This window comes from Microcaecilia unicolor, chromosome 7 (genome assembly GCF_901765095.1).
Source record: "Microcaecilia unicolor chromosome 7, aMicUni1.1, whole genome shotgun sequence".
NCBI lineage: Eukaryota > Metazoa > Chordata > Amphibia > Gymnophiona > Siphonopidae > Microcaecilia > Microcaecilia unicolor.
This window is the reverse complement of record NC_044037.1, coordinates 174,716,749-174,741,961: the sequence shown is the minus strand read 5'-3', so window position 1 is coordinate 174,741,961 and position 25,213 is coordinate 174,716,749. Positions and strand designations below refer to the sequence as shown.

Sequence of the window (25,213 nt, the reverse complement as noted above, 5' to 3'; positions counted from 1 at the left end):
CATTGAATTTTATGCAGCCCATGGGAATATACACAGAAAGCATCATTAACCAGAGTTGTGGCAAGTTTAAAAACTGTATTTTAGAAATATTTTCAGAATAGCCATTGTAACAGTTTATTTCCATCATTTTTAATTAAAACCGTATACACACAGGGCCACATGAAAGCGAATGCTACATACCTGTAGAAGGTATTCTCCGAGGACAGCAGGCTGATTGTTCTCACTGATGGGTTGACGTCCTCGGCAGCCCCCTCCATCGGAAAGTTTACTAGCAAAAGGCCTTTGCTAGTCCTCGCGCGCCCATGCGCACCGCGCATGCGCGGCCGTCTTCCCGCCCGAAACCGGCTCGAGCCGGCCAGTCCAGTATGTAGCAAGACAATACACTTCAAGGGAAGACTCAACTCCAAAGGGGAGGCGGGCGGGTTTGTGAGAACAATCAGCCTGCTGTCCTCGGAGAATACCTTCTACAGGTATGTAGCATTCGCTTTCTCCGAGGACAAGCAGGCTGCTTGTTCTCACTGATGGGGTATCCCTAGCCCCCAGGCTCACTCAAAACAACAACCATGGTCAATTGGGCCTCGCAACGGCGAGGACAAACTGAGATTGACCTAAAAAATTTACCAACTAACTGAGAGTGCAGCCTGGAACAGAACAAACAGGGCCCTCGGGGGGTGGAGTTGGATCCTAAAGCCCAAACAGGTTCTGAAGAACTGACTGCCCGAACCGACTGTCGCGTCGGGTATCCTGCTGCAGGCAGTAATGAGATGTGAATGTGTGGACAGATGACCACGTCGCAGCTTTGCAAATTTCTTCAATAGAGGCAGTCTTCAAGTGGGCTACCGACGCAGCCATGGCTCTAACATTATGAGCCGTGACATGACCCTCAAGAGCCAGCCCCGCCTGGGTGTAAGTGAAGGAAATGCAATCTGCTAGCCAATTGGATATGGTGCGTTTTCCTACAGCCACTCCCCTCCTATTGGGATCAAAAGAAACAAACAATTGGGCGGACTGTCTGTGGGGCTGTGTCCGCTCCAGGTAGAAGGCCAATGCTCTCTTGCAGTCCAATGTGTGCAGCTGACGTTCAGCAGGGCAGGAATGAGGACGGGGAAAGAATGTTGGCAAGACAATTGACTGGTTCAGATGGAACTCCGACACGACCTTTGGCAGGAACTTAGGGTGAGTGCGGAGGACTACTCTGTTATGATGAAATTTGGTGTAAGGAGCCTGGGCTACCAGGGCCTGAAGCTCACTGACTCTACGAGCTGAAGTAACTGCCACCAAGAAAATGACCTTCCAAGTCAAGTACTTCAGATGGCAGGAATTCAGTGGCTCGAAAGGAGGTTTCATCAGCTGGGTGAGAACGACATTGAGATCCCATGACACTGTAGGAGGCTTGACAGGGGGCTTTGACAAAAGCAAGCCTCTCATGAAGCGAACAACTAAAGGCTGTCCTGAGATCGGCTTACCTTCCACATGATAATGGTAAGCACTGATTGCACTAAGGTGAACCCTTACAGAGTTGGTCTTGAGACCAGACTCAGACAAGTGCAGAAGGTATTCAAGCAGGGTCTGTGTAGGACAAGAGCGAGGATCTAGGGCCTTGCTGTCACACCAGACGGCAAACCTCCTCCAATGGAAGAAGTAACTTCTCTTAGTGGAATCTTTCCTGGAAGCAAGCAAGATGCGGGAGACACCCTCTGACAGACCCAAAGAGGCAAAGTCTACGCCCTCAACATCCAGGCCGTAAGAGCCAGCGACTGGAGGCTGGGATGCAGAAGTGCCCCTTCGTCCTGTGTGATGAGGGTCGGAAAACACTCCAATCTCCACGGTTCTTCGGAGGACAACTCCAGAAGAAGAGGGAACCAGATCTGACGCGGCCAAAAAGGAGCAATCAGAATCATGGTGCCTTGGTCTTGCTTGAGTTTCAACAAAGTCTTCCCCACCAGAGGTATGGGAGGATAAGCATACAGCAGACCCTCCCCCCAGTCCAGGAGGAAGGCATCCGATGCCAGTCTGCCGCGGGCCTGAAGCCTGGAACAGAACTGAGGGACTTTGTGGTTCACTCGAGATGCGAAGAGATCTACCAAGGGGGTGCCCCACACCCGGAAGATCTGTCGTACCACGCGGGAATTGAGCGACCACTCGTGAGGTTGCATAATCCTGCTCAACCTGTCGGCCAGACTGTTGTTTACGCCTGCCAGGTATGTGGCTTGGAGCACCATGTCGTGACGGCGAGCCCAGAGCCACATGCTGACGGCTTCCTGACACAGGGGGCGAGATCCGGTGCCCCCCTGCTTGTTGACATAGTACATGGTAACCTGGTTGTCTGTCTGAATTTGGATAATTTGGTGGGACAGCCGATCTCTGAAAGCCTTCAGAGCGTTCCATATCGCTCGTAACTCCAGAAGATTGATCTGCAGATCGCGTTCCTGGAGGGACCAGCTTCCTTGGGTGTGAAGCCCATCGACATGAGCTCCCCATCCCAGGAGGGACGCATCCGTGGTCAGCACCTTTTGTGGCTGCGGAATTTGGAAGGGACGTCCCAGAGTCAAATTGGAGCAAATCGTCCACCAATACAGGGATTTGAGAAAACTCGTGGACAGGTGGATCACGTCCTCTAGACCCCCAGCGGCCTGATACCACTGGGAGGCTAGGGTCCATTGAGCAGATCTCATGTGAAGGCGGGCCATGGGAGTCACATGAACTGTGGAGGCCATGTGGCCCAGCAATCTCAACATCTGCCGAGCTGTGATCTGCTGGGACGCTCGCACCCGCGAGACGAGGGACAACAAGTTGTTGGCCCTCGTCTCTGGGAGATAGGCGCGAGCCGTCCGAGAATCCAGCAGAGCTCCTATGAATTCGAGTCTCTGCATTGGGAGAAGATGGGACTTTGGATAATTTATCACAAACCCCAGTAGCTCCAGTAAGCGAATAGTCATCTGCATGGACTGCAGGGCTCCTGCCTCGGATGTGTTCTTCACCAGCCAATCGTCGAGATATGGGAACACATGCACCCCCAGCCTGCGAAGTGCCGCTGCTATCACAGCTAGGCACTTTGTGAACACCCTGGGCGCAGAGGCGAGCCCAAAGGGTAGCACACAGTACTGGAAGTGGCGTGTGCCCAGCTGAAATCGCAGATACTGTCTGTGAGCTGGCAGTATCGGGATGTGAGTGTAGGCATCCTTCAAGTCCAGAGAGCATAGCCAATCGTTTTGCTGAATCATGGGGAGGAGGGTGCCCAGGGAAAACATCCTGAACTTTTCTTTTACGAGATATTTGTTCAGGGCCCTTAGGTCTAGGATGGGACGCATCCCCCCTGTTTTCTTTTCCACAAGGAAGTACCTGGAATAGAATCCCAGCCCTTCCTGCCCGGATGGCACGGGCTCGACCGCATTGGCGCTGAGAAGGGCGGAGAGTTCCTCTGCAAGTACCTGCTTGTGCTGGAAGCTGTAAGACTGAGCTCCCGGTGGACAATTTGGAGGTTTTGAGGCCAAATTGAGGGTGTATCCTTGCCGGACTATTTGCAGAACCCACTGATCGGAGGTTATGAGAGGCCACCTTTGGTGAAAAGCTATCAACCTCCCCCCGACCGGCAGGTCGCCCGGCACTGACACTGGGATGTCGGCTATGCTCTGCTGGAGCCAGTCAAAAGCTCGCCCCTTGCTTTTGCTGGGGAGCCGCGGGGCCTTGCTGAGGCGCACGCTGCTGACGAGAGCGAGCGCGCTGGGGCTTAGCCTGGGCCGCAGGCTGTCGGGAAGGAGGATTGTACCTACGCTTACCAGAAGCATAGGGACCAGTCTTCCTTCCCCCGAAAAATCTTCTACCTGTAGAGGTAGATGCTGAAGGCTGCCGGCGGGAGAACTTGTCGAATGCGGTGTCCCGCTGGTGGAGACTCTCTACCACCTGCTCGACTTTTTCCCCAAAAATGTTGTCCGCACGGCAAGGCGAGTCTGCAATCCGCTGCTGGAGTCTATTCTCCAGGTCGGCGGCACGCAGCCATGAGAGCCTGCGCATCACCACACCTTGAGCAGCGGCCCTGGACGCAACATCAAAAGTGTCATAAACTCCTCTGGCCAGGAATTTTCTGCACGCCTTCAGCTGCCTGACCACCTCCTGAAAAGGCTTGGCTTGCTCAGGGGGAAGAGCATCAACCAAGCCCGCCAACTGCCGCACATTGTTCCGCATGTGTATGCTCGTGTAGAGCTGGTAAGACTGGATCTTGGCCATGAGCATAGAAGAATGGTAGGCCTTCCTCCCAAAGGAGTCTAAGGTTCTAGGGTCTTTGCCCGGGGGCGCCGAAGCATGCTCCCTAGAACTCTTAGCTTTCTTTAGGGCCAAATCCACAACTCCAGAGTCATGAGGCAACTGAGTGCGCATCAGCTCTGGGTCCCCATGGATCCGGTACTGGGACTCGATCTTCTTGGGAATGTGGGGATTACTTAATGGCTTGGTCCAGTTCGCAAGCAATGTCTTTTTCAGGACATGGTGCAAGGGAACAGTGGACGCTTCCTTAGGTGGAGAAGGATAGTCCAGGAGCTCAAACATTTCAGCCCTGGGCTCGTCCTCCACAACCACCGGGAAGGGGATGGCCGTAGACATCTCCCGGACAAAGGAAGCGAAAGACAGACTCTCAGGAGGAGAAAGCTGCCTTTCAGGAGAGGGAGTGGGAGAAGGAAGACCCTCAGACTCCTTGTCAGAGAAATATCTGGGGTCTTCTTCGTCCTCCCACGAGGCCTCACCCTCGGTGTCAGACACAAGTTCACGGACCTGTGTCTGCAACCTCGCCCGGCTCGACTCCGTGGAGCCACGTCCACGATGGGGGCGTCGAGAGGTAGACTCCCTCGCCCGCATCGGCGAAGCTCCCTCCGCCGACGTAGTCGGGGAGCCTTCCTGGGAGGTGGCCGCGGTCGGCACCGCACGCAGTACCGACGTCGGGGACCTCAACCTGGGCGATGGACCAGCCGGCGCCACGCTCGACGGTACCGGAGGCGCAAGCACCGCCGGTACCGGAGGGGTAGGGCGCAACAGCTCTCCCAGAATCTCTGGGAGAACGGCCCGGAGGCTCTCGTTCAGAGTGGCTGCAGAAAAAGGCTGAGAGGTCGATGCAGGCGTCAACGTCAGAACCTGTTCCGGGCGAGGAGGCTGTTCCGGGCTGTCCAGAGAGGAGCGCATCGACACCTCCTGAACAGAGGGTGAGCGGTCCTCTCGGTGCCGATGCCTGCTGGGTGCCGAATCCCTCGGCGACCCAGAGCTCTCGGTGCCGACACGGGGAGGAGACCGGTGTCGATGCTTCTTCGACTTCTTCCGAAGCATGTCACCGGAGCTCCCCGGCACCGACGAGGAGGACGTAGAATCCATCCGTCGCTTCCTCGGGGCCGAGACCGAAGAGGGTCGATCCCGGGGGGGCTGTACCGCAGGAGCCCTCAGGGTAGGAGGAGACCCACCCGAAGGCTCACCGCCACCAGCAGGGGAATGGACAGCCCTCACCTGCACTCCTGACGATGCACCTCCGTCCGACGACGACAGCAGACGAAGCCTCGGTACCACCGACGTCGATGCAGTCGCCCGATGCCTCAGCGCCGATGCAGAGGTCCGATGCCTCGATGCAGTCGATGGAGCGGCAGCCAAGGAAGATGGTCCGGACGCTGACGACGTCGATGCACTCGATGCCTCCGGTGCCGATGTCGACGAAGAGCCCGAGAACAAAACGTTCCACTGGGCTAATCTCGCTACCTGAGTCCGCCTTTGTAACAGGGAACACAGACTGCAGTTCTGAGGGCGGTGCTGGGCCCCTAGACACTGAAGACACGCAGAGTGCCTATCAGTGAGCGAGATTACCCGGGCGCACTGGGTGCACTTCTTGAAGCCGCTGGAAGGCTTCGATGTCATGGGCGGAAAAATCACGCCGGCGAAATCAAAGGCCGAAATGGCGAAAATTGAAGCACCAAAATTTAAAGGGAGAAAAATCTCGACCGAGGCCAAACTAGGCCTACCCCGACCACGAAAGAAAACTTACGGGGCAAAAGTTGAGAAAATTACGGGAAGGGCAGAAAACCCGAAAGGGTCTTCCGGAACACTTCCGGGGCGCTTCCCGAACTTTTTTAAAAGAAAACAAGGAAAAAACACGTCGAAAAGGACGCGCGAGGTCGACTCTCTGGGGCACGAACGGCGTAACACGACCGTACCGAGCGCGGACGAAAGAAGACTGGCCGGCTCGAGCCGGTTTCGGGCGGGAAGACGGCCGCGCATGCGCGGTGCGCATGGGCGCGCGAGGACTAGCAAAGGCCTTTGCTAGTAAACTTTCCGATGGAGGGGGCTGCCGAGGACGTCAACCCATCAGTGAGAACAAGCAGCCTGCTTGTCCTCGGAGAATGTCAGTACTATCCCTAGCCATCAAAATGCCCAGGCCAACCCTATGGTAGAGGCCCACCTACAGCTCAATCCTGCCTTCCTCAACCTGCCTAGGTCCGGTACCTCTCACCTGTCCACTGGTCCTCCAAAGGCAGGGCCTTTTCTCTCTGATGCAATTTCCTTTGGGTGAGACATGGTAGGGTAAAGGCCACGACTGTCAGAGAGGGGCAGCATTCTGAGTTCTCTGCCATGGCAGAGGGGAGGAATAGCAAAGAGAGAGGGAGAGAGAGAGACACACACCCTGGGCCAAGGAAGGAGGTGGAGAGAGAGAGAGGGAGAGAGAGAGAGAAGATGGACAGGATGGATAGGGATGCAAAGGAAAGATGGATAATGAACACAGAGAGAAGAAATGTCAAAAGGACAGAAGACCCTGGAAAAAGTAAAAAAACAAAGCAGGAGACACTGGGACCAAACCAATGATCAAGACAACAAAGGTAGAAAAAAATATTTTTTGTCTCTGAATTTAACTGTAATATGAGGATTGGCCGCTGTCGTGGACAGGATGCTGGGCTCGATAGACCTTTGGTATTTTCCCAGTGTGGCATTAATTATGCACTTAACTGGATAATTTCTCGTTCTGCCCTGACTTTGCCCCTGGACCACCCCAGCATTAAACAGTGTGTGTTGCAGTGGTCAGATCAGATATTCAGTGGTACTTTCTGGTTAAGTGCTACTAAATATCTGCTCCCAGCCTGGTCAGCATGGTTTAACCAGTGCCTCATTAAACCATGCTCAATATTAACCCTATGGAATTAATTAAAATTATGCATTATGGACGCTTTTCAAAACAGTGGCAAGAAGGTGCAGAAGAGGAAGGCTGCATCCAGTTTGTCTGATGCCTAACACAAGAAGATGTGAAAACTGCTTAAAGGTCCCCAGCTTCCTGCTGGAGACAGAGGGAGAAGAGGATATGCTGGAAAGGCCGTATGCATGATCCATACCCATGACTCCACAAGAGCAAAACAACATTTCAGATACTGTTGTAAAATATGCATCTTTATAGTACATTTATTAATTAAAATCATATGCCCATCCAAAATGACTCTGGTGAATTACGGAGTATAACAAAATATACAATATGACAGACCAGCACTGTGAATTCATCAGAATCTGAACAGTAATGAGATGCAATGGCTCTGATCCCCAAGGATCAGCAGTGGATTTGTTGAATTATAGGTATAGGAAAGAAGGCAAAAGGACCGGGTGGGTAGATGGGAAAGGCTGGTTGAATGGGAAGAAAAGGGAGCATATAGCCCCTGGGGTTGTGCAAGCCAGAACCCCTAGGGAAGGGTGGCTATCACTACCACTACTACTATCAGTTGCCTAGGGCTGGGGGTATTGGTAATAAGAAGCAGCTGTTTATCCCAAATCCTGTTTTTGTGTGAGCTACATGGTATTAATGCATACCAGGATAGGGTGCCTATATGTGTTACATCTTTTAAATCAAGAAGGGAGCTCTTTGTGGTACAATGCAAGTACTACGGAAAGGCGAGTAAATGTAAAAGGACAGAGATTATAATCCACAAACCCTGGAGTATGAGAGTGCAATTCATTAATGTCATGGTATGTGCATTTTCTGATAGTGTCTCTGAGGGGTCCAGTAGGTGTAGAGTACTTCCAATATGAAGCAACCTCTCATTTGTGCCCAGGGAGGACCAGTTTATGTTGTGTCTGACTTGCTTAAATCATTTTGACATGCTGGGAGCTATGGAGCCACATCTGCCCCACTCTCTGTGCACCTGGATGATTGAAAAATGAAGCTGAGGTCCAGCGGAGGGGCCAAGGGCAGTTAGGAGGGCAAAAATCTCAGCCATTTAAGGCAAGTTGGCATCAGAGTGGAAACGTTTGAATTGATACAGGCTAGATCCCCAGGCCTCTGTGGCAGAGACTGTGTTGATTATTCATAGCCTGGGTTTAGTACGGTGAGAGGTTGGTCTGGGTGGGCACTGTGAAGCAAGTGTGCATGTGTCAGAGGTAGAGGGGAGACACAACAGTAGAGAGACGTGGGCACCAAGAAGGGTGTGACCTTGAGCTGCTGTTTGGCAGGAGTGTAGACATGTGACCAAGATGAGTGGGGAATGTAGAAGTGCAAAAGCTGTGTACACCAAGAGTCACATCTCCTCCAGAAAGTGCTGCTTGACACCCAAGAGCACCACTGGTGCCAGGAGGGGGCAAAGGGAACCATGTAGGGGTGGTGCTGGGAGCACCAGTGGCAGAACCTTGGTGCTGTGCTCTCTCACACCGGTAAGCCGCTGTCGCCCACTGGGAGGGTTTTTGTTGGTTTCTTTTGTTTTGCCACTGTTTAATCATAAAGAAGTGAAACATGCGCAGACTGCCAGATATAACTCTGGCCAGCAAGTTGGGCAGATTGAATTGATTGTACAGACATTCATTACTATGTTATCAAAACAGTAAAATTTTAATAGAACGCCATAAAAATCACACCAAATCAGGCAAACCACAAAACAAAATTCCTATTATATTCTCAAATTAATCTTCCTCCATCCCCCAAAGCATGAGAATAAAACTGTTTCCAAAGTCTATGCAATTCTACCTAATCTAAATCTCTCAGAACTTTATTCCAAAGAGAATCATCAATATAAGAAAAGGCTTTCTTTCTGGTCTTCACTAGTCTAACCTCTCTTAGGTTTGAGAACAAAAAAGGACATCAAAAGACAAGCAAACTGGCATTCATACTGAAAGAGTTATAACCACAATTCATTAGTACTAATCTATAAGGTACCTTAATCTTACAACAGATCACTTTTCCCACCTATATTCTGCACATTACTTACTTGGTCTAGGGCCCGAGCCAGCTGTTCTTCCACAGACTCATTCTGTTCTGTCAAGATATGGGTCCTCTTTAGAAGAGCCTGTCCAATCCGAGCAGCAAGCTCCAGATCCCGGTCTTTCTGCTCGGAGATACATAATTTGTTAATTTCCCAGTGAATAGTTGTCCTCTAAGTAAACATGTTTATTTAAGGCCTCTAAAAACATGAGGAGGGTGCTTATAAAAAAATTCACACAAGTAATGTATGCCTCATTGTTAATGGCAACTTATCGGTGTAGGTGGCTTTATAAAATAGGCTTCCACAACTAGCCCAAGTAGTGCATAATGGTCTTGTACAATTAATACCTGCTTCAAGGTAGAACAAACTATGTGCACGTACTCTTTGTGGGTTCATAAATATTTTACTAAGTACACATATACCTTGCAAATCCACTCCAACTCTGACCAAAATAATGCCCCCAGAACATTTACGTATGCTTCACATAATAGTACACATACTCTTATCAGAACTTGCATCTTCATATATAGGTGCATAATTTTATAAAACCCATTTCCTGAGCATTAAACAGGCTTTAAATGTAGAAACTGTTATAGCTGGATTTAATAGAAAAATCATGTTTCCTATTTTTCAGAGTCAAACTGAGTGGATAGAACTTTAGCTTTAGATATAGCTTGTTCAATGTATTTGTTTTTGATCCCAAAGGGATTTCAAAGCATATTACATAGTCATAACATTTCACAAGTCTGCCATTTAAGTAAGGTGAATCCATTCTACTATATGAGATTATTCTCATTCTATATAATAAAACGCACCTCCAACATTCTGAAGCTGACTGCATGGCTGAGGCATTCCTGCTCTCTGTATCTATCTCCTGAATTGACATCACGTACTTCCGGGTTCGTCACAAGCAGAAGTGACCAACCACACGAGGTTTCTCAGCTTCAGAATGTTGGAGGTGCATTCTATTAAATAGGATTGGTCAGTTCCTTGAAGCACAGCCAGAGCTCAGCGTCCTGCACAGTAACGCTCAGACACCAGCGAGAGAGGGGGGGGGGGGGGGGGGGCCTGACACCAGAGAGAGGGAGAGGTATCTCTGTCATACACACACACTCTCTCTCACAGTCAATGTCTTTCTCTCTCTCACTCTCACACACTGTATCACATTCACTCTCTATGTGTCACACAGTCACTCACACACTCAGTCTCACAGAGAGTCTGTGTCTCACACACACTCTCTCTCTCTCGCACACACTGTATCTGTGTGAAACACACTCTCTCACACTGTGTCTCACATACGCACTTGCACACACTCTCATTCTCACAAACACACTCTCTCTCACAGACACACTCGCACCCAGACTCACTCTCTCTCTCACACACAGTCATTCTCACATACACTCTCTCAAACATACTGTATAATTATGGTACAGCCAGAGACCCCCCCACTGGAATGGTGGCGGGCCCAGTTATAGAGCTCAGGCTATTACAGACCTTGGCTGAGTCAGAAATCTGATGGCTGACATAACTGGGAGCTTACTGGAAAAGTATGGCCTAGTTTGTAGCCCGGATTGAGGCCTAAATAAGCTAAATTAGGAAAAGTTAGGTCAATAGATATGGAAACAAAATGGAGGATTTCAGCACAAAATGGAAGCCGTATCTGTTACAAAGTGGAATTTTCTCTAATGTAAGTTAGAAAAACAAGTTGAGAAATGAGACTTTCCTGTGAGCAGGATTGTGATCAGCCATGGTGTGAGAAAGGAAAGGTGTAGCTGGATGCAGAGTCTTGCTTAAGATTTGTGGTCAAGCGAGCTAAAGACAAAACCATGTTAGCAAGATAGAAGCTACTCATTAGCATGAGCCAATCAGTGACAACCATGACATTAGCATAGATCCAATCAGGTATATCTACTGTCATATTATCCATATCCTGAGGGCACCTATAAAAATCAGGGTATTTCCTGGTTTAAGTTAGAGAGAAAATGGTTGCCTCTCTCTCTCTCCAAGGGAAACCAATGTGTCCAGCAGAATTGACAAATTACCTAATTGCTTTCCCTTGTAAAACCTCTAATTGGTAAAAGAAATTATAAAAGATTAGGAATTAACACCTGTTTGCAGCTGGATTATTATATTCCTATAATTAATTGATTGTACGTGCCTGTTGTCAATCACTGATTTGACTTGTATCTTGGTAAATAAACTCCTCATTCCAAATGATGATTTGTGGGCTTCACTTAATGATGAAAGGCTGTAAGTATAAATGCTTTTGCTGTATCAGGCTATCTTTCACTGCATTGTATAACTTGTAATCTAAATCCAGTTTGTCATAAGGCTGGTATCTTTTTCTTAGACCTAACGTCTCTCTTAGTGGCAATTCCTTTTAGAACTTCATAACTCCTTGATTACCCCGGTACTAGTGCTATTTAGAGATGGAGTCAGATCTAAGGCCACTCCAGCCTTCTTGGGGGGCTCTGGACCCCTAAATTCACAACAATACACACTCCGAGGAAAACCTTGCTAGTGCCCGTTTCATTTGTGTCAGAAACGGGCCTTTTTTACTAGTAACATTATAAAACCCTCAGGGTGTAAGTGGTATTACAGTTCTTGCACTGAATTTCTGCTCCTTGTACATCTCTTGGCTGCCAGAACTCATTCTATGTTCTTCACATATTTTCTGTAATGTGCATGGCACAGACCCTTTAAGGTCAACCTTGGCAAGGAGGAAGCTGTTGAATTCTAAGTGGGTATTATGCACTGCTACTCCTTCTGTGTGTTTCTTGGATTTTCAAAAATATCGATAGCTGAAACAAATGTTCAATTTTGCTTTCCTGCTTGAGTGTCAATTACAAAAATTTCCATATTTAATCATAGGGATTCTAGGACAGTTAAACTTCAAAACTAAAGAAGCTAAACTCTCTTACATTTAAGAGAACTTCAAAAAGGTAGTGGCTTTGGTCATAAAAAAAATTTGTTTTGAAGCCTAATGACCCAGTATTTTCCTTGACAAAAGTACTGTATTCACAGGCCAAGTAAGAGGCCAGAGTCAAGTTGTAATGGAATATGGAATTAAGTCAGAGGGTACTGAGGGAACGTAGGGAAGTTCTAGCAGCTTCGCTGGCTGACCTTTTCAATGCTTCTCTAGAGTCAGGAGTGGTCATAGAGGACTGGAGAACAGCAAATGTGGAGGGACCCCCTGTATGGGAACTGCCACACTGAGAGAGAAAGGAAAACTTTGGGTAACACAAGCAAAATGTGCTGTCTTTAAGACAAGGTACATCCCTAAATTTTGTAAGGTGTCCCTAATGGCTCACTTCTGGCTTCGGCCTTGACTGCCATGTGCCCTGAAGGCCCAACTACTTTGAAGACCCACCATCCCCAGAAGACTTCTGCCTCCAGTGAATCCCATGGATTGAAGCTGCATTAGGCAATTCTGATTGCCTCCTCTCCTCATTTTGTTACCTCCTGATCTTTTTCTTTCTTTTCTATTTTTTTTGTTAATTAAATCTTTTACTCCTTAAACTGTCCAAACAGGAGGCGCTTACTATAAAAGAGGTTCCTACTGTATACCTGAGAAACAGCAGCACTAACCAGTTTAGTGCCGCTGAAAAATGCAGTTGGTCCCGAACAAGTGATTTAACTAGCCAGGAGTGGTTTCTGGCTAGTTAAATTGCTTTGAATATTGACTTTTTTTTTTTTTTTTTATTAATTTAAATGGGTGCAGACCTTGGGATACAGGAGGATTGATATATCTGATATTTTATGTTATGAGTTTTATGTTTTGAATGTTTGTTATGAGCTATGATGTAAATCGCTTAGATCTTTGTAATAGGTGGTATATCACATTTAATAAACTTGAACTTGAACCCCCACAGGCCCTGGGCTCCAAGCTTCAGTTACATAGTCTCCTTATCTAACTTGAGCCTGTGTCTGTGTTGCACTAGCCAGTACTCCCTGGTAGAATCAAAGCAATAATGACAGGCTGCCCTGTTGCACCAGAATATATAGGGAAGATGAGTAGATCTGCTAGTCTCCATCTGCTAGGAAGAAGAAAAATCCCACTGCTCTGGACTGGTGTGGCACTGATGAAATGGGTTATAATTTTGTTTCTGAATGCTCTACATGATTACAACAGATCAAAAATAGAGTGAAACCTCGGTTTTCATCGAAAACCGAGGCACCATGGCAGCGCGAGCAGTCTTCACGCAATCCTGGCCCCTATCTCTCAATCAACGCTGCCTGTACGCAAGGAGTTCCTCTCAACGCAAAGGCGGGGTTTTGTTCGTGTGTATGCAAAGTGAAGGAGCGTCGGAAGTTCCCCGGATGTTGTATACTCGTCCCAGCCCTTGCTATATACAGTATATAGAAATTATTGAGGTTAACGCCGACGAAATCCGAGGCGACCGACGAAAACCGAGACAAAAATTTCGCGAAACAAATCAATGATAACCGAAAACTATGAAATCCGTAGTCGACGAAAACCGAGGTTTCACTGTAATCCTAAAAAATAAATATGGCAGGTGCAAAAGTTTGGAGACCCTTCAAGTTGATTCATGGTGAAATTTAGTCATACCTGCTAATTTCCTTTCCTTGAGTCTTGCTAGACCAGTCCCGATTACTAGGTTGAGTCCCCCTACCAGCAGACAGAGGTAGAGATACTGAACTATTCCAGTGACATCACCAGTATGAGGGCTGGTGCAGCCAGGAATTCTCCAGTATGTTGCTACCAAAGAAGCATTAGGGCCAAACCTGTCATACACCACATTAAATGCCAGCCCAGAAAACTGAAACTACCTAAGCCTACATCTACCCAACTGCAAAAACACCATCTACAAAACTACCTACACAGCAGGATTTAGCTACCTGGGCTCCAAATGGTGGAATTCAATACCAAAAACCATAAGAAGAATCACAAATCTCCTCCAATTCAGAAAAGAAATGAAAACCTACCTCTTCAAAATATTCTACAGCTAATCACAAAGATATCATTGCCTTCCTTTCAAATCTACCACTTCAAAAACTATATGAATAAATATCACCAAAACTCTACAACTGAACATAAAAGCTACCACTACCTTTTCCTCTTCAGATCTATCTCTTCAATAACTCTATGAATAACCACACAAACTATAGATGCTCTCTCCACATTGCACAATACTATTGTAACTCCACCCCACTTTGAACCAAAACTTGCTTTTGGATAATAGCGGGATACAAGAATGCATAAATAAATAAACCCCATCAAAACTGCTGCAGGGTATATCATTAAACACAAATCCAAATGAACTATATACAATCCCAGGGAGGAGGCAGATAATACCCCTTATGCCATAATCTTCCAGGGCGGGTCCTAGACTGGTCTATCTGTAGCACCTCAGAGTTTGATTTGACACCAAGCAGGGAGCCATATATTTTTCCCAAACTGCTATTTATTTCAGTCAAAAGAGGTAGCAAAATGTAACAGAAAGGATGCCCAAAAACTTCGGCACCTGCTGTTTTCACTGTTTTCTTATTTCCAGTAAATTAAAGTCAGTCTGACTTGAGAATGGAGGTGTTACAGAAAGGCAGTCAAAAACGTATTATGTTAGTCTAATACAAAAGGTATCAACTTTTCTTCTTTGTTTTTATTTATTAACTTTTAAAGTGCTTTAACATGGCAATCATACCAGATTAAGCAAATAAAGAACATACTACGCTTAACTCTGCACTACACAAAGTGCAGAGTTAAGCATAGTTAGCTTCTGTACACTTAGGGATTCAGTAAAATATAAAATTTGAAAAGGGGTGCCTAAATTTTTACATACAATTGTATCTGAGTAATTCAGCTAGACAAGCCAAAGCTTGCCTAAATATACTAAGCAGTTAGTTCAGGTGGACGCTGCCAAACTTTAAACAGTTTCAAAGTGCTAACTCCACCCCAGCTCTTATGCTGCAACACATTATAAATGGGCAAATCTGGCTCTTGAAGTGCTTCATACTAGCAAGATATCCAAACTGAATATGAACATTACAGTGGGTATCAATAAGAGAATTATTTGCATGCATACCAGGGAAATGATCAATCCAATGTCAGGCACGCAAAAAGTGAGAGTTGTAAATGAAGGATGTATATTTTTTCCTATCCAAAAATTCAGACTTTTCAACCAACTACTGAGCAAAGTGAATGACTTTCACCCTGACAATTATAGCACAGTATAAAAATAGGAAGTAGAGGAAATGATTTGATGTCTGTTAAAAGACCAACTATATCCTCTTGAGATATTTTTAGCACAATAATCTAAGCCATACTTTAAAAAATCCTTGGAAATCCAACTCTCACATAGTAATAAAAATGTCAGTCTATCAAATTTCTATAGACTAGAATAGCTTTGATTGGACATAGCAAAGTAGAGGTCACTGTTGTAATTTTAATACAAAACCCATATTCTGTGTATATAGAAATATGTTTATATGAACTAAAATATCTAGCTATGCAAATATACAATATATATAAATATATATATATATTTTAGTTTAACCTCGGCCAGTAGGTGGGTAACCATGTCAATGTCATTGTAGGCTTTGTTCATCTGTGTCACTCTCTCTGTCCCAAGAACTGAAAAACAAATACAAATTAGTTACCACAATATATAGGCAAAACTACAGAAAATCACAATAAATATATAGGAAAAGATTCCAGAAAACCAGGGGAGATTGGAAGAATAAGGACCACAAGAAATGATCAAAGAGAAACAAGGACATATATTTTCTAGGGTTCTAATACATATTTATAAATGAATGAACTATTAATTTTCTAGACTCACTAGATAAAAATATTCTGGTTATCTAGTGTTGCTCAAAGATGATTCTGGTTTCTGATTATTTATCTGAGAAGTTTCCTTCAAAGAACACAAGAAAACTATCAAAGAGACAATTGGGAAATAAATCCTTGGAAAACTCTGAGGAATACATAGTCAAGTAGCTATACTGATAATATGCTCTGTATTATGGGGTACAACACTTGCTGTTCTTATGGTAGAAAACAACAAATTCTAGGGAAGAGAAGAATCCAGAATTACCTGGAGCTAAATTGCTGGATTTGTGAGATCCATCAAGAGAAGAAGGAAGTTCAGCAAAAGCTAGGATAGGATGAAAGCAGAGAGAGAGAGAAAACACACCAGAATACGTCAATTATATTTTGTTACCAGACAGTGTACATTAGAGGGGTGATTTTCCAAGTATCTGCATTACACACAGTTTCTTTACAACAGAAAGCAAAAATAATGTGAACTTCTGTTTGTAAACTTCACAAAATCTTTGCCACTTAAACATCTGGTGGATGCATATTAGGAGATCTGCCTTTCTTTGATTTTAGAATACTCTATGAGGGTAATCTTCAAAAGCATTTCTGCAAGTAAAACAGTGCTTTACAATGGAAATAGGTTTTCAAAACATTGCACACCTGATATATGGGTAAACCTATGTACTTACAGCTTGTATCTTTATTTTGTTTACCTAGACTGAGCAGAGGTATTCTTGGGAGTAAAGATGGGAAGGGATTTGCACGTATACACATACTTTTGAAAATTCAAGCACATACATATAAAATTTGAACATTTACACTTGATCAACAGAGTGCAAGCACATAAATTCCCTGGGCTAATTGCCAAAGCAGAAGTATACACATGCTTTCATTAGGAAATTTGAAGTCTGCACAGAGAATAGGATAGAGGGCTAGCTAAGGACTCTCTTTCCTTAGGTGGGGAAGGGAGCCCCTATCCAGCTCTCTATCCTTACATGAACAGAAGGGAGCCAGGGAAATTCCAGGACACCCAACAACCCTCCTTGCTGCCAAGGCTTTTTGAAAATCATTATTGATTGGCAGAGAGTGGGAACGAGGAGGGAGAAGTGAAAAAACAGCATCCAGCACGACCACATCGCTACCTTGCAAACGTCCTTGGGCATCACTGCTTGGGTATCTGCCCAGAAGTCATCTGTTCTTGCATGGAATGCGCATTCAGTTCAACCAGAACAGTTTCTAATGAAGGATGTATGCTGCTTCAATCATCACTTTAATCCAATGCGCTATGTTGAACTTAGAAGCTACTCTCCTTTACACAGCCCTTAAAATAATATGAAGAGTATCAGAATTCTGGAAGAAGTCTAACTTCCAGTTGTAACACTTTGCAAACATCCAATTTGTGGAGCATCTGAGCAGGTTCCAAGTCTCCCCCTTCTGCAAAGGCCAGGAATGCCACTACCTGATTCACATGAATGAGTGAAACCACTTTAGGCAAGAATGACGGAACTGTATGAAGGGAGACAACCCCATCTGCAAAGAATAAGTAATGATCCTTACAGAACAAGGCCTGCAACTTGGACACCCATCTGGCTGAGCAAATGGTGACTAGAAAGACTGCTCTAATTTATTTATTTAGCTTAAAGTTTAAAATTGCCAAAGCTATCAGAACAAAATATCTATATAGCATATAGCAATTATTTACAAAATGTTTTTCTCCCAACAGCCCCACAGATCCCCTCCCTACCCCTTCAAAAAGCCAAATGCAAAAACACATACAAAAAACCAACTATCATCCCCTCCTTCCAGGTGTAATCCAATGCCTTGCTTCTCACTGTCCAGCACTCTTCTCCACATTTTGCTAATACCAGTTAAGAAAGGAGTCCCAAGTCATTTGATATTATTGATAAGTATGTCTCTGTAAGGCAGTAATCTTACATATAATATGCAGATCTCACAATTTTTCTTGCACAGTCAGGCCAATGCCTTCCATCTTTGTTTTCAATGATGTGTAATCTAACTGCAGTTACTCCAAAGGCTACAAAATATTCCAAATGTATATTCTTTATGTCAGAGAGATCACTTTTAGTGTGAGGTCCTTCAAGGAGGCCAATTTCAAAGGCTATCAAGACATTGAGGACCAAGTTATGGTACCACTGTGGCCTAACAGCCTGGAGAGCAGGTGAAAGTGATTTACTCTCTGCAAAACCACCCAACACCTGCATCATTGGAGAAGCTCCCTGGACCTTGTTCTTCCACCAAGAAATGCCACCTGAATCTAACCCCCTCTGCAAAATTTCCAGAATAGAAAACAAATCCTCTCGCCATGCAGAAATATCGTGCTCAGTGTACCACTGTTCAAAAACCCATTACACCCAGACAAACGCCAAGAACGCAGACTACCTATGGACCTTGATTGAACTGAAATGACTGAAGCTGAATAACCTTCATTTCTTTCAAGGGCCAGGCTGTAAGCCAGAAGGGATCCATCATGACTGGGCCCTGCCTCAGCAGCCCCTGTCCCCCACAAAATAGGCAGAGAGGATCCTGCCAACAGACAAAATCAGATCTGCATACCGTGTGTGATGGGGCCAGTCCAGAACCACGAGGATCATGAGAAACAGATACTTGGCTACTTTTGTAGAACCCTGCCACATCAAGAGTCAAGGTGGAAACACAAAGAGGCTTCTGCTGTGGCCAGGGCTGCCATTGCCCACCATGCTGAACTCCTTCCTGTGACTATCAGATCAGCCCCTTTTAATGCAGATTAAATTTGGCCATATACTGGTTTATACGGCCAAATTTTGCCCAGTGACTGTTGTGGGAAATTCAAAGAGAAGTACTTATGTTAATGGCACTGGGTGCTGACCATGTAGGTGCTTCCGAGTATCAGGACCAAAATTACTGGCCTTATACACAGAAACCACTTAATGGGAAAGGACTTAGAAAAGAACATAAGTATAGCCATACTGAGATACACCAATGGGTCCATCTAGCCCAGTATCCTGCTTCAACAGTGGCCAATCTAGCAACATTCCAAGCTACCAATCCTGGGGCAAGCAATGGCTTCCCCCATGTCCATCTTAATAACAGACTATGGACTTCCTCCAGGAACTTGTCCAAACCTTTTTACCAGATATGATATTGATATCTTTTAATCTGAGTACTAGATTTAAAAACTGCTATAACTCTGTATTAGATCTTTTTCCTTAGCTGAGCCCTCCCCCTCCCCCACCTAATTTTTGTAGACAATTTGTAAAGCTTAGGTGTGGCTAAAGCTTCTGCTTGCGAGGGCTGCAGGCAACCACGAGGTCTCTTCTTGACTCCTGCCTGAAGGAAGCTCACAGATAAGACTTGTTCTGGCATTATTTCTGGTTATCTCTACCTTAGAGCTGTGGTTTTGGGCATTTCTGGTGCATTTCTTAACCTTGTCTTCCCCTAATCCCAACCAGCTGTGTAGATAAGTGGCTTAATACAGCTCTAGAGATAGGTTTTACAGCACACACATTCCACAGGTTTTAAGTGGGGTATGGAAGAAGCGCTGTGGGTTAAACTGGAAAGAGGGAAAGGAAAATGTATCTATATCAGAGTGATATATAGACCTCACTCACAGCTGGAGGAAATGGACAGGGGCTTAATTGAAGACAGCAGCAAGATAGCTACGAAAGGGGAAGTACTACTGATAGGTGACTTCAATATGCCGGATGTTGATTGGGGTGTCCTGGCTGAGGGGTCATCTAGAAGCAAAGAGATCTTAGATTCCCTACAGGAAGAATTGTTCCAGCAGTGGGTAATGGAACAGACGCGGGATGGAGCTGTTCTGGACCTGGTGGTTACAAATGGCGAGTGCGTTTCTGACGTCAAGGTGGCGGACCATTTGGCATCTAGTAATCATCGTATGGTATGGTTCAATATTAAAACAGAAGAGAGGGCTCATTCGAGATTGAAGGTCCTGGATTTCAAAGGAACTAACTTTGCCGAGATGGGGGAATTTCTAAAGGAACAGTTAGCTGGATGGGAACAGCTGAAGGATGTAGAACAGCAATGGACAAGACTGAAAGGAGCCATATTAAAGGCAACTAACATTTATGTTAGAAAATTACATAAACGTAAGAGGAAAAGAAGGCCTCTCTGGTACTCGAATGCAGTAGCTGAAAAGATAAGGGAAAGGAGGGACGACTCAGAAAGATGAAAGGAGAGAATACCTAAATAAGCGAAGAGAAGCTGGAAAAGCTATCAGGACAGAGAAGCGGCAAATGGAGGAAAAGATAGCTAATACGGTAAAATTGGGGGACAAGACCTTTTTCAGATATGTAAGTGACAAGAGGAAGTGCCATAATAGAATTGTGAGGCTCAAAGCTGAGGGAGAGAAATATGTGGAAGATAAGGATAAAGCTGAACTGCTTAACAATTATTTTAGCTCTATGTTCACGAATGAAAGATCGTGGGTAGGGCTGCAGAATACAAAGGCTGAAGGGGATGGATGTATGGTAGACCAAGACCCGTTTACGGAGGACTGTGTTTGTAAGGAGCTTGCCAAACTAAAAGTAAACAGAGTGTTGGGGCCTGATGGGATACACCCGAGGGTGCTTAAGGAACTCAGAGAAGTTCTGTTGGCTCCGCTGACGGACCTCTTCAATGCTTCCTTAGAAACTGGAGCGGTCCCGGTGGACTGGAGAAGGGCGGATGTGGTTCCTTTGCACAAGAGTGCAAGTAAGGAAGAGGTTGGGAATTACAGACCTGTCAGTCTGACCTCGGTGGTGAGTAAGCTAATGGAAACGCTTCTAAAGAGGAGGAATTGCGACATTTTTTGAACTACATGGAATGCGAGACCCGAGGCAGCATGGCTTCACTAGTGGCAGGTCGTGTCAGACGAATCTGACTGTCTTCTTCGACTGATGACCAGGATGTGGGAGGGGCGCTTGATGTGGTGTACTTGGATTTCAGCAAAGCCTTTGACACGGTCCTAGGGCCGGCTCTTTTTAACATCGTTGTGAGCGATATTGCGGAAGGGCTGTCTGGTAAGGTTTGTCTCTTTGCAGATGATACTAAACTCTGCAACAGGGTGGACACCCTGGAGGGTGTGAATGACATGAGAAAGGACCTAGCGAAGCTAGAGGAATGGACCAATATTTGGCAACTAAGGTTTAATCCCAAAAAATGCAGGGTCATGCACTTGGGTCGCAAAAATCAGAGGGAACGGTACAGTATAGGGGGTGTAGTGCTTCAGTGTGCGAAGGAAGAGCGGGACTTGGGGGTGATTGTGTCTGATGACCTTAAAGCTTTCAAACAGGTAGAAAAAGCGACGGCCAAAGCCAGAAGGATGCTTGGGTGCATAAAAAGAGGCATGACCAGCAGGAAAAAGGAGGTGACAGTGCCGTTGTATAAGTCTCTGGTGAGGCCTCATTTGCAGATCTGGAGACCGCACCTACGGAAAGATATAAACAGGATGGAGTCGGTCCAGAGGGCGGCTACAAAATTAGTAAGCGGTCTTGAATGCAAAAATTATAGGGACAGGCTTATGAACCTCAACATGCATATGCTGGAAGAGAGGAGGGAGAGAGGAGACATGATAGAAATGTTTAAATATCTCAAGGGCATTTATGTACAGGAAGAGAGCCTTTTTCAAATGAAGGAGAGCTCTGGAATGAGGGGGCATATGACAAAGTTAAGAGGGAATAGGCTTAGGAGTAACCTAAGGAAGTATTATTTCACAGAAAGGGTGGTGGAGGCGTGGAATGGCCTCCCGGTGGAGGTGGTGGAGTCGAGGACTGTTACAGAATTTAAAAAGGCATGGGATAAGCATGTGGGATCACTTAGGAACAGGACGAATTAGGGGTTACAGACTGGATGGGTCATATGGCCTTTATCTGCCGTCATGTTTCTATGTTAACCGCTGTTACCACATCCCCTGGTAATGAGTTCCAGAGCTTAACGATTCTTTGACTGAAAAAATATTTCCTCCTATTTGTTTTAAAATTATTTCCATGTAATTTCATTGCGTGTCCCCTGGTCTTTGTACTTTTTGAAAGAGTGAAAACCGATTCACTGTTACCCGTTCTACACCACTCAGGATTTTGTAGACCTCAATCATACTGCTCCTCAGCCATCTCTTTTCCAAGCTGAAGAGCCCTAACCTCTTTAGCCTTTCCTCATATGGGAGGAATGCCATTCCCTTTATCATTCTGGTCACTCTTCTTTGAATCTTTTCTAATTCCGCTATACCTTTATTGAGATACGTGACCAGATCTGAACGTAATACTTTAGGTGAGATCACACCATGGAACGATACAGAGGCATTATTATATACTTGGTCTTATTTTGCATCCTTTTCCTAATAATTCCTAGCATCCTGTTTGCCTTTTTGGCCGCTGCCACAGACTGAGAAGAAGATTTCAGCATATTGTCTACAATGACAACGAGATCTTTCTTGAGTACTGACTCCTAAGGTGGACTCTAGCATCCGGTAACTATGATTTGGATTATTCTTCCCAATATGCATCAACTTTGCATTTGTCCACATTAAATTTCATTTGCCATTTGGATGCCCAGTTATCTAATTTCCTAAGGTCCTGCCTTACCAATTCATTATACTATTTTTTTAATGGTTAACAAGCTCATTTACATCTACAGCCATTGTTGACAACATCCAAAATTGTGCCTATGCATTCTCTAGGTTTACGTCTTAACTGTCCATCCTAAAAATCTTTTGAGAGACTCCTCAGAAAATATATATGTAAGTGGTGTTGCATACATGGATGTGTCCCACAGTTTATAGAATCACTACTTACATATGCAAATGATATGTATACGATATGTAGATATGTTCATGATCTGTAAACGCATTTTTGCTTTTCTGAGCAGATTTCACTGAATCTTTTATAAAATATTTGCCTTTTCTATGACTCAACTTAGGCTCAGCCTACTTTAGGAAAATAAATCATGACTAAGGAAAATTTTATCTTTGATAATCCAGCAGTTGTCTCCTGGTTCTTTGTACTTTCAGCTTAGTCAAAATCAGGGCTCAGATTTGCAACCAAGAACTTTCATTTACAATTACCTGGGCATTTTTATCCTACTTTATACCACTCTCCCCCAGCATATCTTGTCTGATTGATGCAGTGACAGCTCATGGTTGGGGCTCATACACAAGTGCTCCTTCTAGAACCCTGCAATCATGGGCCATGAATCCACCCACTAGCCACTAAGGTTATAGGAGTGTTCTCCTGTATGGAAGTAAGGAAGCAAATACCATTAATGAACCAATATAAGTATTACTGGTTCACAGAGGCCAGGATGCCGCAGCACCGGAGGTTCTCTGGTCCAGGGCCTCCCTGTGCAGGTGGGCTGGGGGAGGAAAGCTCCTTTCTTTTCCCACTTGAACCAGAGGAGGTGGGAGTTGCTAAAAAGTAAGACTGGCATGGGAAAATTTTGCTGTACTAATAGATAGAACAGCTGATTACATCAAACCCTATGCATTACATTCCAATACATGTACAAGAAAGGTCATAAAAAGCAGTAGGAGGATCATCTCAAAAGACAACGCTTCTTCAAGCCACAAGGAACCAATAAGGGCTCTTGGTGCTGCTCAGGCAGACTATACGGGATGGAGAAGAGCAGTGATTAAAAAGGCAAGACAGAATAAGTCAGAAGAGATTTGATAGCCTAACAAATTGCCATGATACTCAAATGCTATGTTATACATACAGCTGGCACGTTATCAGATCCAAGCATTTTTCTTCTCTGATCAATTGTAATATTGTACAGACACTAAGGACTGGAAATACTCAGAAGTTTCTCTCATTTTGAGTCTATGACATGCTGGATTGTTTGCCCACTGGGGGGGAATAAAGGATTTTCATGCAAAGATCTAGTTATATTAAGTTTCTGAAAGCACTTTTACATAGTCAATCCCACCATTATTAATTTAATGTACTAAACAGGCTACCCTTGATTTCAGGTTCTTTTTGAAAGGCTGTAACTAGGGGTGGATGTTAGGTACAACTGTCCAGGACAAAAGGTCCCCTTGGGATAGGGAAATGACTCAAACCCAAGTGTTGGCCAGAAGCAGATAAAGAACTAGTAAGAGTCACTAGTCCCTTACCAACTTGGTAATAAGGAAAAAAGGATAGAGGAGAAAGGACTAAAGATCAAGTTGGAAGCAAGGGAGCACAAATATGCTTGCTAGCCTTGATAAACCTCTTATCAAAATTAATCTCTGCAAATAAGACTATCATAGTACTTGACTCCCTCAATTACTCCCTTCTTTAATTGTGTACCACATTAGCTCATTTTGCATTTCATGCTGTATGCTGCCTTGGGCATGGCACCAAACTCTGTAAATAAATAAATCATAACTCCTTGTGGGCAGAACACAGATGCAGATTAAAGAAAACCAAAGCACAAACAGAGTGTGAACAAAATATAAGCAGCACACTATTCAAGGAAGTGTACAAAACAGAAGTAATATTTAGAACAAAAACAAAGCTATCTACAATCAAGTGCTGAAAAATGCCTACTTGATATGCTGAAGAACCAAAGTAATACTGCTGCTTTGCACAGAAGGACTAGAATGCTTTCATTTGGAAGCAGGATTTTGAGCCCGGGTCAGTTGACATAATAGAGAAGGGTTTAAATCAGTACAGAGTTCGTGGCAGATCTCATACTAGCAAACTAAGGGACACACCCCGTTTAAGAAAAAATTGTTATAGTGAGAGTCTACAGTTTGTCCCAAGCACAACAAAACATGAATACGGTGAACAGACAAAATCTTCAGAAATCTTCACTTCACGTACAAAGTTTTAAAATATTTTTTAAGATCAACCCTCTAATAATGGATCAAAGTTCTAATGCTGTTGTAGAAGCTCTCTAAAGAGGAGACGCAACAGAGGGTAATACTAGAAGTCAAAATAATCACAAAGGTGAAATTTGGACTTAGCATTAAATATCCTGTACAGAAAAGCAGATTATACTCTCATGCAGCAGGTGGAGGCAGAGAAAAAACTACTATCCCGTCTTAAGTCCTTAGCATATTAGGTGTAGCCAAGCTGAACAGCTAGAAACCTACTAACACTAAAAACTACATTAATATACTATACAAACAACCCAACCAACCAAATGCACTTATATATTCCCTAATCTTTCTAGCTTGGTTGTCTTTCTCCAAATCCTTTGAGCTCCTAGGTGACCCATCTCTTGAACAGTTGCTGGGACTGCCAGTGTCCAGGCCCCCTCAAAC

General features: G+C 45.0%; 1 protein-coding gene across 7 annotated transcripts in view; it reads right to left on the bottom strand.

Moving 5' to 3' along the window:
* TRAK2 (trafficking kinesin protein 2) overlaps positions 1–25,213 on the bottom strand; it is a 233,460-nt gene that overhangs the window by 84,672 nt on the left and 123,575 nt on the right. For 5 of the 7 annotated variants that reach the window (XM_030209080.1, XM_030209083.1, XM_030209079.1 and 2 more), the window contains 3 exons: positions 16,256–16,315; positions 15,716–15,792; positions 9,207–9,323 (listed from right to left, as the gene is read on the bottom strand). In XM_030209080.1, coding sequence (XP_030064940.1) covers positions 9,207–9,323; positions 15,716–15,792; positions 16,256–16,315 — 254 coding nt within the window. The remainder of the gene's footprint in view (positions 1–9,206; positions 9,324–15,715; positions 15,793–16,255; positions 16,316–25,213) is intronic. The other 2 variants (XM_030209084.1, XM_030209086.1) reach the window with 1 other exon arrangement.